The sequence below is a fragment of the Magnolia sinica genome, chromosome 4 (genome assembly GCF_029962835.1).
Source record: "Magnolia sinica isolate HGM2019 chromosome 4, MsV1, whole genome shotgun sequence".
In the NCBI taxonomy this organism is placed as follows: domain Eukaryota; kingdom Viridiplantae; phylum Streptophyta; class Magnoliopsida; order Magnoliales; family Magnoliaceae; genus Magnolia; species Magnolia sinica.
The window spans coordinates 35301294-35316505 of NC_080576.1; the positions used below are offsets into that span (position 1 = coordinate 35301294).

Consider the following 15212-nt stretch of genomic DNA (forward strand, 5'->3'; position numbering starts at 1 on the left):
CGCATTCTAGCTGTCGGCTTCTGATCTACGTCATGAGATAGACCGGAGAAGGCGAGAGAGGCCTTTAGCTGAAGAAACAACCGATAACCTAGAACCATGGAAGGTCGAAATACAGGATCTGCGTAAACAGATTTCTGACCTAAAGCAAAGCCGCCTGGCTAATTCAACGAGATCTGAGGACAAAGATTCTCCATTCGTGCACACCATCTTGCAAGCGCGATTGTCAGACCGATTCCGTCTTCCTCAGATCACCCCCTACACTGGGAAGGCCGACCCAATCGAGCACATAGAATCCTTTCGAACCTACATGGAACTACACGACGCTTCTGATGTGCCGTTATGTGCCGGACATTTTCCCTTACTCTATCCGACGTTGCACAACTGTGGTTCAAGCAACTCAAACCGAGATCCATTAGTTTGTTCGCTGAGCTAAGCGATGCTTTCGTCGCTAACTTCATCGGAGGAAAGAAGAGGCTTAAAGCATCAGCGCACTTGAACAACGTAGTCCAGAAAGAGGGTGAACTCCTCAAGGACTATATCAGGCGCTTCAATCTTGAAGCATTACAAGTTCGAAAGTACTTTGATGAAACAACCCTCAATTCCATCATGCAAGGGGTGGGGGACAAGTTGTTCTTGTCATCTCTCAATAAGAATCCTCCGACTACCTTGGTCGAATTTATGGCTTGCTCGGAAAAATACGTCAATGCCGAGGAAACACAAATCCTACGTGAGGCCGCTTATAGTGTGCTAAAAACCCTGAGAAACAGTCGGCTAAAAAAGAAATTGACTCTGCCAGTGGTAAAAAGTGAAAAGACGAGCATCCACGAGATAATCGCAAGTTGGGTAAGTGACCGACAACAAGTTCTCGGCCTACACCCCGCTTAACAAATCACGAGAACAAGTCCTCATGAAGATAAAGAACAAAAGGTTCGTAAACTGGCCTGATAAACTCCGAGGTAATCCCAACTGACGACGTAGAAACAAATACTGCCACTATCACTGCGATCATGGGCATAATATGAGTGAATGCTTTAATCTAAAGCAGGAAATCGAGAGGCTCATCCAAGAAGGTCACTTGGGAGAGCATATTGACCGAGAAGCCAGGGGTACTGAAGAACGGATGGACGACAACCGACCTATCGAAGAAATCCGAACAATCGTTGGCGATCATCAAGGCGAGGGTGATTCAAATAATGCTCGAAAGAACCATGCAAGGAACATCAGTCGGCCCGAGTCAGAAATCATGATCTTGAGTCGGCCTACCAAGGAAAGAAAGAAAGAGAAACATTACATATCGTTTGCTGATGAAGACGCCCGAGGCATCTGTCACCCTCATGACGATGCCCTGGTCATTATTCTCACCATAGCAAATCACAGAGTCTTCCGTATCCTAGTCAACATAGGCTCATCTACAGACATACTGTTCACGCAAGCGGTTGATAAGATGGGAATTGAATAGTCGACGCTAAGGGCAGTCTGCACTCCGTTGATCGGGTTCTCGGGGGGCCAGACTCTTCCTGAAGGAGTGATCTCACTCCCACTCATAGCTGGGGATCCCCCAACCAATAAATGGTTATGGTCGACTTTCTTGTAGTTGTCCAGCCATCAGTCTACAATGCTATCCTCGGCCGACCTTCCCTCTATCTTCTCCGAGCTGTCGTGTTGACATACCACCTCTACGTAAAATTTCCTACTGAGTCAGGAGTAGGAATCATCAAAAGAGACCAACAGGATGCAAGACGCTACTATGCGATGGCCGTAAAAACTCCAGTTGAGGTAACCACGATCGAATCACTGGACCCTCGAGCCGAGACTCTCAAGCAAGGTCAATCGGTAGAGGACCTCATTCCGATACCTTTGGTCGAGATAGATGCATCCAAAACTGTTTGGATTGGCTCGTATCTGTAGTCACCCTGAAAGATAAGCTGGTATCTTTATTTCGAGGGTACGTTGACGCATTTACGTGGAGTCGTGAAGACATGCCCGGGATCGATCCCTCGGTAATTACTCATCACCTCAATATCGACCCGACCTACCAACCGATCCGATAGAAGTGACGACCACTCGGCCCTGAAAGGTACGCCATCATCGAAGAAAATGTTAATAAGCTCCTCAAGGTTAAATTCATCGAGGAGATATACTATCAGGAATGGGTAGCTAATGTCGTACTTGTTAAAAAAGCCAATGGGAAGTGGCGAGTTTGTATCGATTATACTGACTTAAAAAAGCATGCCCAAAGGACAGTTTTCCTCTTCCAAAGATCGATCAGTTGGTGGATAGCACGGCGGGACATGAACTTCTTAATTTTATGGATGTTTATTCTGGGTACAATCAAATTGTAATGCATCAATCAGATAAATCTAAGACTACCTTTGTCACTGACAAAGGTCTTTACTGTTACCGTGTGATGCTTTTTGCCTAAAAAATGCAAGAGCAACCTACCAGCGGCTAGTGAATAAAATGTTTGCCCAGCAGATCGGCCGTACCATGGAAGTGTACATCGACGATATGCTCGTCAAAAGTATATGGGCGGCCGATCATATCACCGACCTAGAAGAAATGTTCCTTATCCTTTGTAAATATCGGATGAAGTTGAACCCAGGAAAATGTGCCTTTGGAGTAAGCTCGGGTAAATTTTTCAGATTCCTAGTCAGCTAGCGAGGGATCGAGGTAAATTCGAAAAAGATCAAGGCATTACTTGACATGGAATCCCCGAGAACGATTAAAGATATACAGAGACTAACTGGTCGGATAGCCGCACTCAACTGCTTCCTTTCCCGAGCTACCGATAAATGCCTCCTATTCTTCACACAATTAAAGGGACGACAAATGGTAGATTGGATGGAAGAGTGTGAAGTAGCATTCCAGCAGTTGAAGTCATATGTTGGATCTCCACCTCTCCTATCAAAGCCCGAGCCTAGGGAAACCTTGCTGTTGTATCTGGCGGTCTCTGACGCAGCCGTACGCTCGGCCTTGATACATGAGCATGAAGGGAAGCAATTACCAGTGTATTATGTCAGCAAAGCACTACTCCCAGCAGAAACCAGATATCCACCTCTGGAGAAAGTGGCCCTAGTATCAGTTGTGTCTTCACGATGACTATGGCCATACTTTCAAGCACACTTCATCATTGTCGTAACTGACCTCCCACTGCGTCAGATTCTTCAGAAACCAGAAGCTTTCGGCCACCTAACGAAGTGGGCAATTGAGCTTAGTGAATTTAATATTCAGTACAAGCCGAGGGTAGCAAGTAGAGGGTAGGCTGTGGCCGACTTCATAACTGAAGTTACCCTACAAACCGACCCACCTACCGAGCTTGTAAATGAGCCAACCAATCAGTCGATGACTGCAACTCCCAAGACATCGCCCGACCCACCCCACTGGCATCTTTATGTGGATGGCTCATCCAACTCTAAGGCAAGTGGGGTAGGAGTCATCCTGAAAACTCCCGATCAAACTTACATGCAATATGCCTTAAGACTTGGATTTCAAGCCTCGAATAATACAGCAGAATATGAAGCCCTATTGCTCGGCCTTCGACTAACAGTCAGTCTGGGTGTTACTCATCTCAACGTATTCAGTGACTCACAGTTGGTTGTCAATCAGGTTACTAGCGTATATCAAACACGTAAAGTGCAGCTGAAAGCCTACATGAAGAAAGCCAAAAAGTTGATCGACGATTTTCAATGATGTACTGTCATTCAGATCCCCCGAACACAAAATGCTAAAACCGACCTATTGGCAAAACTTGCCTCTGCCGATGAAGACGATATACTTAGGTTCGTTCCAATTAAGCACGTCGCTAAGCCAAGCATTGATGACCCGCCTAGCTTGACCGTGCACTCGATCGATTTGGAACCTACTTGGCTTGACCCGATCGTCCAATATCTCGATAATGAAAAGTTACCTGAGGATCGTGCTGAGGCCCGGCGGCTAAAAATTCGAGCTTCCCGTTATATCATACTCAACGGTGTACTGTATAAGAAAGGATTTTTCGCTCTTTTGCTACGTTGCCTAAGACATGGCGAGGATAACTATGTACTGCAGGAAATTCACGAAGGGATTTATAGAAATCACTTGGGAGGACGATCGCTTGCGTACAAGGTCTTGCGGTAAGGGTATTACTGGCTGACCATTCAGCACGACGCCCGCAAGCTCGTCTAAAGTTGTGAAAAATGCCAACGATTTGTGGTCATTCCAAGACAGCCACCCAAGGAACTGACCCCTATGGCCGGTCCTTGGCCCTTCGCGCAGTGGGGGATGGACATCATCGGACCATTCCCTTTGGGGAAAGGCCAGACCAAGTTTGTTGTTATCATGGTGGATTACTTCACTAAGTGGACCGAAACCAAAACATTGGTCAGGATAACCAAGCAAAAGATCATAGATTTTGTCTAAAAAAATATCATCTGCCGATTCGAGATACCTCAGACAATTGTTACTAACAACGGAAAGCAGTTCGACAACAAGCAATACTGAGGGATGTGCGACAATCTCGGAATAAGGAATGTCTACTTGTCTCCTCATCATCCTCAGACGAATGGACAGGTTGAGGCAGTCAACAAAATCATCAAACAACATCTTCGAACCAGACTTGACTGAGTTAAAGGAGTGTGGGCTGAAGAACTTCCTAAAATACTATGGGCTTACCGAACTACCGCCCGGATGGCCACAGGAGAGACTCCTTTCTCCCTTGCGTATGGATCAGAGGCCATCAGTCTGGTTGAGATCAGAATGCCTTCTGCTTGAGTCAGTTCGTTTAACGAACAAGACAACGAACAACTGCTGGCTCTCGGACTCGACCTCTTGGAAGAACGAAGGGAAATGGCTCAGTTGTGAATGACAGCTCGATAATAACAAGTATCTCGGTTCTACAATGCCCTAGTCAAGGTTAGACGATTCCGAGTTGGGGACATGGTCCTCCGAAAAATGTTCCTAAACACAAAGAAAGTTGGTGCGGGCACACTGGGACCCAATTGGGAAGGACCCTATGTTGTCTTGAGCACCATACGACTTGAAACATATCGGTTGGAAGATCTAACTGGGCAATTACTCCCCCATTCATGGAATGCCGAGCATCTAAAAATCTATTATCCCTAGGTCGGCCATTGAGCGATTGGTTAAACTCTATTATCAGACGAGCAAAAAATAGAAAGCATGTAAATTGAGACAAATGAATGTAAAAATTGAATATATTCATTCATCAGTATGAGTTTTATATTAGATTACATTAGTTCCCACTTTAGAATTACATTGACAAAGCAACGGGAAAAAATGTAGAAAAGAGTCGGCCGAGATAAGCGACATCCCCCCTGGTTGTAGATGCTCTCAAACCCGGCTTGAAGCCCGATGTGATTGAAGTGCTTGAAACTTTGTAATCCAAAATTAGCTTCAATGTGCTTGAAGTACTTGAAGCGTTGCAATCCAAAATTACCTTCAAGATTCACCAGGAGCCGACTTAGGAGGTGGCTCAGATTCAACTGCTATCGTCACTCGAAGCAACCACTGGCGCCGCCTCACGAGCAACCTCTGAAGTAATCTCAAGATCAGCCGCTGCTGCACCAGAAGACCCAGTTGCCTCGGCATGCGGATCGTTAAACCCAGAGCCACTCTTCTCGAATCCCGAGAGATCGAGTTCGGGGAAGGATAGCTTCATCAGGTCCATGCACTTAGCATAGCCATCCTAATACAAGCGGTCCCGCTCGTCCAAATACTCACGGGATTCAAGATAGGCCTCTATGGCCTGGACCTTGGCATGAGCAAGGGTAGCCTTAGTCTTGGTCTTAAGCCGAGTCAACTTCTCTTAAGAGGAGACATAAGCCTGACGATTCTACCGACTCTCCTCCCGGGCCTCTTTCAATTGCCAGGCCAAACGAGCACTCTCGATGGTGGCCCTCTCAAGGGCCTGCCTGACAACCCCTAAGTCGTCAGTCATTATGTTAAGCCGAGTCATAGCAGCAGCCAATTGTGCTTTTGCCTCCTCAGCTTGTTTCTGGGCTTCAGCCAGATCCGAGCAAGCCCTAAGCACACAAAGGGCAAACTTCAAAAGGAAAATAAAATGTCATTCATGCCTGAGAAAACCAACAAAGCAAGCGCAAAGTTCAGTTCTTACCTCGAGAACCATCTTCACTATATGGGAGAGAGTCGGCCTTGAGGGAGCTTCGAAGAGGGCAGCAAAGTCCTTTTCGCTCTCCTGGGAGATCGCCCACGGGAGCATGTCCTTAATAGCTTGTTAGAAGATTGACGTCTCCTGTTGAGTCGTCTCCCTTCATGAGGGCTCCTTCCTTCTCTGCTCCTCTCTCTGTTCCGAAACCGACTCAGCAACAGGTCCTGGCTCAGCAGCCCCTTGGGACTCAGGAGCCACCGTGTCCGCCGCTCCCGCCCCTTCCCCCGAGTCAGGAACAATCATGGTCGGGATCACCGGGGCATTTACCCCTTAGTCTTTTAAACTGTCTTTGACCTCTTCGAAGGCCAAGACTCTGACCTTGGAGGGGCCTTCATTTTAGAAGATGGACAGAGAAAGGGACGAGCATCAGCCATAGCTACAAGATGAGTCAAATAAGAATAAAAGAGAATAAAGAAGGGTAGCCAGAAAGTACCTAATAAGGTCGAGTCCAAACCTGTTGTAAGAAGATGCTTCGGTTGGAGAAGTCTCTTCCAAGACCTTCGCTTCGAACTCAGTGCCTTCAGGTATTTGATCCGAGTTAGAGCACCGACTCCAAGACTGGGCCTTCGCCCAGGGATATCTACGAAACATACACAGTCAGGCTCGAAGACTTACAATTATGGGGAGATGTAGAAAAGTGCACACACCGTGTCACCTATTTGGGAGAAAACCCGAGGAACATGAGAGTCAATGGGTTTAGGCTCGGCAGTCTCTCAGCGACCACACGCCCAGAACTACCTATCTCTCCAATGCTTATTGGAAGTAGGAGGGTCGATTATAAAAAATCCACCCTTATTTCGCCGAGCACACAAAAAATACTAGTCGGGCTGCTGTAGGTTCGGCCGTACTTGGTATAGATGGAGAAACTCATCAACGGTCAGTGAGGGCTGCTCGATCTCAGTCCATAACACTGCGCATCTGAACAAGTCCCTCCACCCATTCGGAACTATTTGCTCAGGAGCTATTCGAAGTCGGGAAAGTAAATCCCGAGCTATCTCCTGAAGAGGCAGACGCAAGACGCACTGTATAGCGACCTAGAAAATTGCAACCATCCCAGTAGGAGGACAGTCGAGTAGTTCATTGGGGAGAGGTAGGCGAAGAATGACCGAGTCTAGAACATGGTACCCGACCCTGATCTTGTCCAATTCTGCCTCGGTTAGAACCGAGGGAACGGGACCCTTCTATTCGTCCTCAGCCTCCTCTCCCTCGGCTATTGATTTGGTAGCACTTGCCGCTTTTCGGGCAGCGACCGACTCACTAACTCCATCAGCCGTCTCACCCTCTTCATCCTCTAGTTCCTCCTCAGGAGGATTGGGCCTGCCAGGGGCAATCGTCAATAACGCCCCTTTGCGAGATGAACCCGCTGGAACTGGGCACTCCGCTGAAGACCCCGTCATCCTTTCAGAGTGCAGGAAAGTGACATTAACATCCACAGCCATCTCCGCCAACAACGAAGGTGATTCCGAAATATCCCAAAAACGTTTCGTTTCACCTTCATCACTGGAAGCTCCCTCCCGGGGATTCAAGGGTCCTTGCATTGTCACTACAACTAAAAGTAAAAGGGAGGGTGAGAGTTAAAAAACTCACCAGAGAAAGCAGGAGTGGCTGAAGAAAAGATGGAATGTGAAAGTAGGAGTTGGAAATGGAAGGGCGAAAATGGCGGAGACGATTAAAAACGGTGGAAAACGCGCGAAAATGGGAACTCAGTGTCCCGCTCCCCCTTTTATAGCCTTGCCATGTAGTAAGGGCATTTAAGGAGGAGTCGAATCGACGCCTTCTTCGACTCCCCTGCTCGACACATGGCACGTTTCGGGCGACGCGAGTACTTTTTTACCACGTGTTTGGCTCTCATAAGACGAAAAGATGTATTGGCGGCTTTCCTCTCGTGCAACCTCGAGTGACGAACCGACGCGTGTTCTGGACGATATAGGACGCCTCGACATCTACGTTGGTCACCAAACAAGCAATAAATGTTCCATCATAAAGTCGGTTCTAGCTCAAGCCGACTCAACAACTCTACTTCTTAGCGTCAACAAAGTTGGTGCAAGGAGTAGGGGGGCTTACTGTCGGGGAAAAATAGTACAAGTCTAGAGACTCGGCTATGGAATGGACTAACTCTATTGACATGGCCTAGGCTCCCGAGGCATGCATGCCAAAAGCCTAAAGGAGAGACTTAGCTCGGATCTCAAGGAACCAATCTAGACCGAGGTTTACAAAGTCCTGAGCCATAAGATAAGGAATCTTTGAGGTGCATGAAGTTGGCTCAACAAACGAGACAGCAGCATCCAAATAGGCCGACTAAGGCCCAATGCTCAGAAACCACACGACCGGCCATAAAACCGACCTACCCTTGGGTCAGTTACAGAGTCGGCTATTGGATTAAGAAGGCGCGCTGATTATGGATTGACCTCGTCTCATCTGACAAAAGGCATGTAGCTCAACCTTATATAGCCAGCCGAGACTCGCTTATCAATAGAGTCGGCCAGGCCCGATTCAATTGGTAAAATTTACCGAGAAAGAGAGAAACAGTGTAAAGTGAAACACCTTCCCAAAAATTCAGGAAGAAGATCCCCGATCCCGAGGATCTCGGGATCAGCTAGAGTCCTAAATTGGATTGGCATTAAATCTCCAAAATATCAGGAAAGAATCCTGACACAATGGGATCCTCCCCCTCCTATAAATATAAGAGACTTCAAGGGTGAAAGGTACGCAAGAACTCTCTCTCAAACCCTTTAATACGATCCTAGCCCTGACTTTGGTATCGGAGGGTCCCCAGTTCTAGCCAGGGTCTCCATTGTCTTCTTTCTGTGCAAGTAAAGGGTCCAAGGAGGGCGCACTAGATTTTTGCATTAACACACCTCAATCATGTGATTTGTCTAGATCATTTGACATTAGTGGGACCATTTCGGATCTCCCAACATTGATGGACCCATGTTAACAATGATTTGAATATCAAATCAAAGGTCATTTTTGCACAATCTAGAATAACATCCGTGGTAAGGGTTAAAAGAGGCATTTTACTCTTCTTTATGTAACACTGATGTAAAAAAAAAAAAAAGACTTTTCAAACTGTTAAGGGATCACTATAATAACTTTGTCATGTGTCTATCACGATTTTCTAACTGATATTAGCCATAGGGTGATTTTTAAGGTTATATAGAAAAATGAAGGAGATTATTTGAAAATACGAGAAGGAGTGGTATTATTTTGACTTATAACAAAAGGGGAGGTTCTCTGTGTCAAAACCTCTGTACTATTTGTGCATCATTTCGTCCCCATGGACATGTAATGAATTGACACCCATATTATCACCGAAATTTTGATCTTACTAGTACCGTGGTATGGTTAAATTCTCGAAAAGGAAGGGATGTTTCAAATATTCTTAAATTAGTCATTTGATAGGTTCTGAAAATATTTTCAGACCAAATTACCCATGTACAGTAGAAAAGGTAATGATGAATGAAGAGAGGACAACAATTCTAAGTCCTGTGTTGGATAGTAACATACCCAGGCGTGGGCTTATTGTGATTTAAGTTTTTAATTTATACATTCCATCAGTTGTATAAGCTCATCATAATATATAACCAAAAAAATGAAGCTTACTTATAAATGAAGTGGACCACACCATAATAAATAGTATGAGTTGCATGCAATCGTTGAAAACTATTAGGTGGGCCATAGATCTTTTCGATAAATATGATATTTGTACTTTCCCTTCATCCATATATTTGTGATATTATGAATAGGTTAGATGACATATAAATATCACTGTGGGCCCCACAGAGCTGACTTTGTACCGTTCTTGGTTAATCGCATGTAGGTACAATAAAAACTTGCGTAAGTGAGAACCTTCACCCATTACGATTCCTAATGCCCATAAAAAAGGTCGATCTAATCCCTTTGATCATAGGGCTCATCAAAATGTAGATCTAATTCGTTGATAATTTTTGTGGCTTATGATTTTCACAAAAATGTGTGAACTTCACACTGTTTTGAGCTATCAGTGGCCCATAGTGAGAAAAAAAGATCAACGGTTTGCTGGAACAATACCTACTATCTTTTTATGTTGTGGGCCACCAAATTTGAAGATTTTGGTCATTCTTTAGACATTTACCTTCTTCAAAATTCTGGAGAGAATGGACTTCAAACCTTCTCGTCACAATTGGTGAATGTTGATCATGTTTCCAATCATGGCCTTCCATGAAATTCTAAAGTTAATGGATGGAGTGGATTCCACACATGTGATGATGGACCCCACAAATGGTGTATGAACGACCTTAGAAGTTTTCTTGTGGTGTAGTTTGTTTAAGAAGTTTCGACGGTAGGAGTTCAATCACCATTGTTTCTTGTGGTGTAGTCTGTTTAAGCCTTTGGTTTGCCTCCTTCTGGGGCTCATTTGTTAATGGTCAAGGTTTTCATGTGTTGAGGGTCGAGGTTGTCATGTGCTAAGGTTCGAGATTGCCATATGTTAAGGGTCGAGGTTGTCATGTGTTAAGGGTTGAGGCTGTCAGGGTCGAGGTTGTCATGTGTTAAGGGTCGAGGCTGTCAGGGTCGAGGTTGTCATATGTTAAGGGTCAAGGTTGTCATGTGTTAAGGGTCGAGGCTGTCAGGGTCGAGGTTGTTATGTGTTAAGGGTCAAGGCTGTCATGTGTTAAGGGCCGGGGTTGTCATGCATTCACTATTAAAAATGGACCAAAGGCTACAGTCTAGATCCATAGCATGTGTCAACTTCAACCCTTCACACACAAAAATCTCAACCCGTAACACATGACAACCTATACATTTTGACATATGAAAACCATGACCCAAGCCCTTAACATATGATAACTTAAACCCTTAACAAATGATAACCACGACCTAAACCCTTAACACATGATTACCTAGACCCTTAACACATGACAACCTAGACCCTTAATACAGATAACCCAGATCCTTAACATTTAACAACCACTTCAACCAAGGCAATAAATTAAAAAATCCAAATTCTATCTCATTCACTATCTTCCACATGACAATCGCAACCATTCTTATCTACCTTAAGTTTATTTTGACAATCGCTTCTCCCCATAATAATAACAACCATGGCCATCACTCTTTATCCACAATCAAAATTTGCTTCTATCTCTAAGAAAATATTATTGTACAAAAAATAAAATAAAATAATTATTTAAAATGTCTTACACGTATCAGTGACTTCCATCTCTAAGAAATGTGGTCGTCGGAGCAAAAATAATACTTTTGGTACTTAGAAGTTGTTAGAGGTACTCATACATTAGAGAAGTTGATGACAATGAACGTATGTCGAGAAATGCAGTCGAAAGGGGTGGTGGTAGTGGTTTCCTGAAAGACATATCTGAAAAGGAAGAAGAAGCTCATGAAAAATAGCAAAGAAAAAAGAAAAAATCCTCCATAAGGGACCACGTTCCAAAGCATGGGTCTTTTCATCCACTAATTCTCGAAAAAGTAATTAAAAGGCCAACTAAAGAATATATTTGAGAGAATAAATTTTTGGGGCATTTTACAATACCACGAGGCTAGTTAGGTCAATCATCACATGTTGATCTTGTTTTGTTTCTTAATTTAAAAACTATAAGAACATTAAAAAATTTAACAAGTTAAGGATAATTAAAACTTAATTTGATACATAAATCTCTATCATCAACATAGCATTGTCCTAACTACTCGGGGTTGGCCTTGTGAATTTGATTCCACTAATCCTCGAGCCTAATCCTTGATAAGTTAATATACCTTTACATCCCTTATCACTAGGGGTAGAGCTTAGGGTTGCTTGATGTTGGCCCTAGCTTAGTCCTAATCCCCTAAGCCATATCCCTAACCCTAATTAGGCTGAAAAAGCTCTAGCCTTACCTTAGTCCTATGGGGTTAAGCTAGTTTCACTGGCTCAACCTTGTAAGGAAAAGGATTCAAATGATACATTATTTGAAATAAGTTAAAAGAAAGAAAACAAATATCCTTCTCCTTGGGCTATAAAAATCTCATTTTATAAACAGTTGGGATCATTGAAACCAAGTTGGATCTAACAAGTGTCATGTGTTAAGGGTCAGGGTTGTCATGCATTCACTGTTAAAAGCAAGGTTTGTGCAAAAATATTGCGATCACTTCCTGATAGGTTTAATTCTAAAGTTACTGCTATAGAGGAATTGAGAGATACTGATTTAATGAAGGTTGAGGAGTTGGTTGGATCTCTTTAAACTTACGAGCTGAATTTCAAAGCTCCTAAGAACAAGTTAGATATCGAGGAAATTCAAATATCGAGGAAAATCCTCTAAATCTAAATCAAAGGATTTTAATGTAAATTCAGGTATCGAGGAAAATGAGGATGATAAGCTATATTGGCAAAGAAATTTTAAAAATAAGAAAAGAACTGATTTTCAAAAATCATTTGATAAAAGAAAAGGAAACTCAAACTATCGAAAATCTAAATCTAAAGACACCCAATGTTTTAATTGTTTTGAATTTGGGCATCTCGCTTCAAAATGTCATAAAAATGATAAATTGTGAAGAAAAGGCATGATTGCTACTTGAGATGAATTATTAGAATATAAAACTAATTTAAAAACTAACGAATCAGACCAAGAAACTATAAAAGATCTTAATGTCTTTATGACTATGGCCAGAATTTCTTCTTTAGATAATTGTGAAACATCTGATTATGAAACTCCTGGAAGTGACTCTGAAAATAAAGACGATCTTCAAGTAGCATATGTACAAAGAAAGTTGCAAGATTGCGGCTAAATTGAAATTTTAAAAAGAAAAATGTGCCCAAATTACAATTAGAACTTTAAAAGGTTGTTTTGGAAAAATCTCATTTTTCTGATTATTTTGTAAAAATAAAATTGGATTTAAATTTAAAATTTTCTAAATCGCAAAATCTTAAATCTAAAAAAGAGATTAAAAATTCAAGTTTCCCCACTTTAAAGTTCAAAGGATACTTGAAAATATACCCGAGGAGACCAGAAACTTAAAAAATTGTTAACCTCATCTCATTGATGTGGTGACAAATCTAGACTTGGTTATATTAAAGATAACATTCTAAAAATCTAAGAATTTTGTTCCTTCATTTGTAAAGGGAGGATCCTCGAACTCTGAAGTAGAAATTCTAAGAGAGTTAAACTGTAAAAAGAATAACTTCAAAAACACAAAACCCTTTCAAGAAGCCTTTAATGTAAAAACTTGTGCCAACAACCATAAACATCAAAGGAGAAATGATAGAAACCCTCCTCTTGCTGATAAAATTGTGGACTTACTCAAAGAACTGTTGAAATCCAACTGTGGTAAGAACGGAGTAAACAAAAATAGGAGAAATCCTAACTCCTAAACACGTAAATAGGAGAAACCCTTCCTTATGAGCCACAACTTGTACTTTATGTGATCTTTCTTCTGATAACCCCACTTCTTGCAGAAGAAGCAATTATTATTTTTTAGCCCACTTGTTGCTTGATCCATTTTTTTAGTTGATTTTCAGCCGGAGGACCTACGGATCCCTTATTAGAATCTTATTTCCTTTTTTTTTCCCATTATGTCCATGTCTATGTCCTAAGGTTACTATTAACATTCTATGGCTTACTGAGTATCTTGAGCCTTTTCTCCTCTTCGACACACTGAGAAATCAGTTCGTCCAATGTCCATTTTATCCTTTATTATATTATAGTTCACTAGAAACATATTATACCAAAGAGGTAAGTTGTTCATGACCAAGTGAACCAATTGGTCATCTATAATTTTCAGGCCTAAAGAGCGGATCTTAGATACCATTTCGATCTACTCTATAATGTATTCTCAAATGTTTCATTTTCCATCATAAGATGAGAATGTTAATTTGTTCAGCAAGAAACCCACTTTAATCTTATATGATTTCTTAAATCGGTTTCTCATTTCAGTCAAGAAAGCTTTGTCCTTATCCACATTAAGTATGGAACCCCTCATTGTCTCAGAAATTGAGTGCTTCATGATTTTGAGACATACTATTGGATCTAGATCATGCCTCGTAACAATTAACCTCTGACTTAGTAGCATTTTCAAATGGTTTTGGAGGTTTTGGTTTATCCAAGGCAAGGTCCAACTACAAGCAACCCTAACAATCTTTATTGATTCTTTCCATTTAACATAATTAGACCTATTTACGGCAGGAACATGATGTGTTTGAGTTGAAATTGTAACTAGTTACAAAATATACTCACATTAACATATAATAGACATGAAATAATTCATGAAACTAATTACAAAGAACAAAATTATCATTTCAATTGATTGGGGGCCTCCAATTGAATTATCTAGGATGAAGATGGGCCTAACCAATTAATCATGGCGAGAATCAGATACATCATCATCACTCCTCCTGTGGGAGGAAGTCATGACATGTAAGTGACTCTTCTGAACATGAAGCTAAGCGATGTCAATTATGTCAATCCGAGACATTGAACACCTACAGGTAAGATGAGTCTTTCAACTTTACATCACTAGTACCATTTACTCCCCACCATTCATGCCCCTACCAAACAGTGATCGTTCGCGTTTTCCTCACCATTCGCATTGGACATAAACGCAACTGCATGCAATCCATTAACTGAATCCCAATATCACAAGTCCAAACCCATAAAATTCTAACTAATTAAGGTCACTATGGTGGCTAAAACAACTAGATTCAATTTCATAAATTTAGACTTAGGACTGCGCTTTTAATCCTACCATCAACGGATTGACTATTGGATTAGTCTGATTTGGCCCAATAAATAGCTAACATCGTCAGTCGAAAGGTGGAGAACAATAATAGAGTGATACAAATGGTTAAATTTCACTTCTCATTCCAACAGTCCATATCAGCTACTAAAGAATGGGTAATGGGCCCACAACTAGACATAATAAGATCTTTGTCCATATGATTTGAACACCACCAATGAGCATCCCAGATCTACATTCACTACATGGACGGTTTAGATGAAACTTTTAACATGATTTGGATGGACTGTCAAATCCTTACGTTAATGTCCATAAAATGGATAGTTCAAATCCATGCCTAAAGTCC

At 42.2% G+C, this 15212-nt stretch overlaps 1 protein-coding gene across 1 annotated transcript; it reads left to right on the top strand.

The window, feature by feature from the left end:
• The first annotated feature begins 339 nt into the window (after positions 1-339).
• LOC131244110 (uncharacterized) lies at positions 340-1459 on the top strand. The gene is made up of 2 exons (XM_058243767.1): positions 340-843; positions 1046-1459. Exons 1-2 carry the CDS (start codon positions 340-342, stop codon positions 1457-1459), a joined length of 918 nt encoding a protein of 305 aa, XP_058099750.1.
• Positions 1460-15212: the final 13753 nt, after the last annotated feature.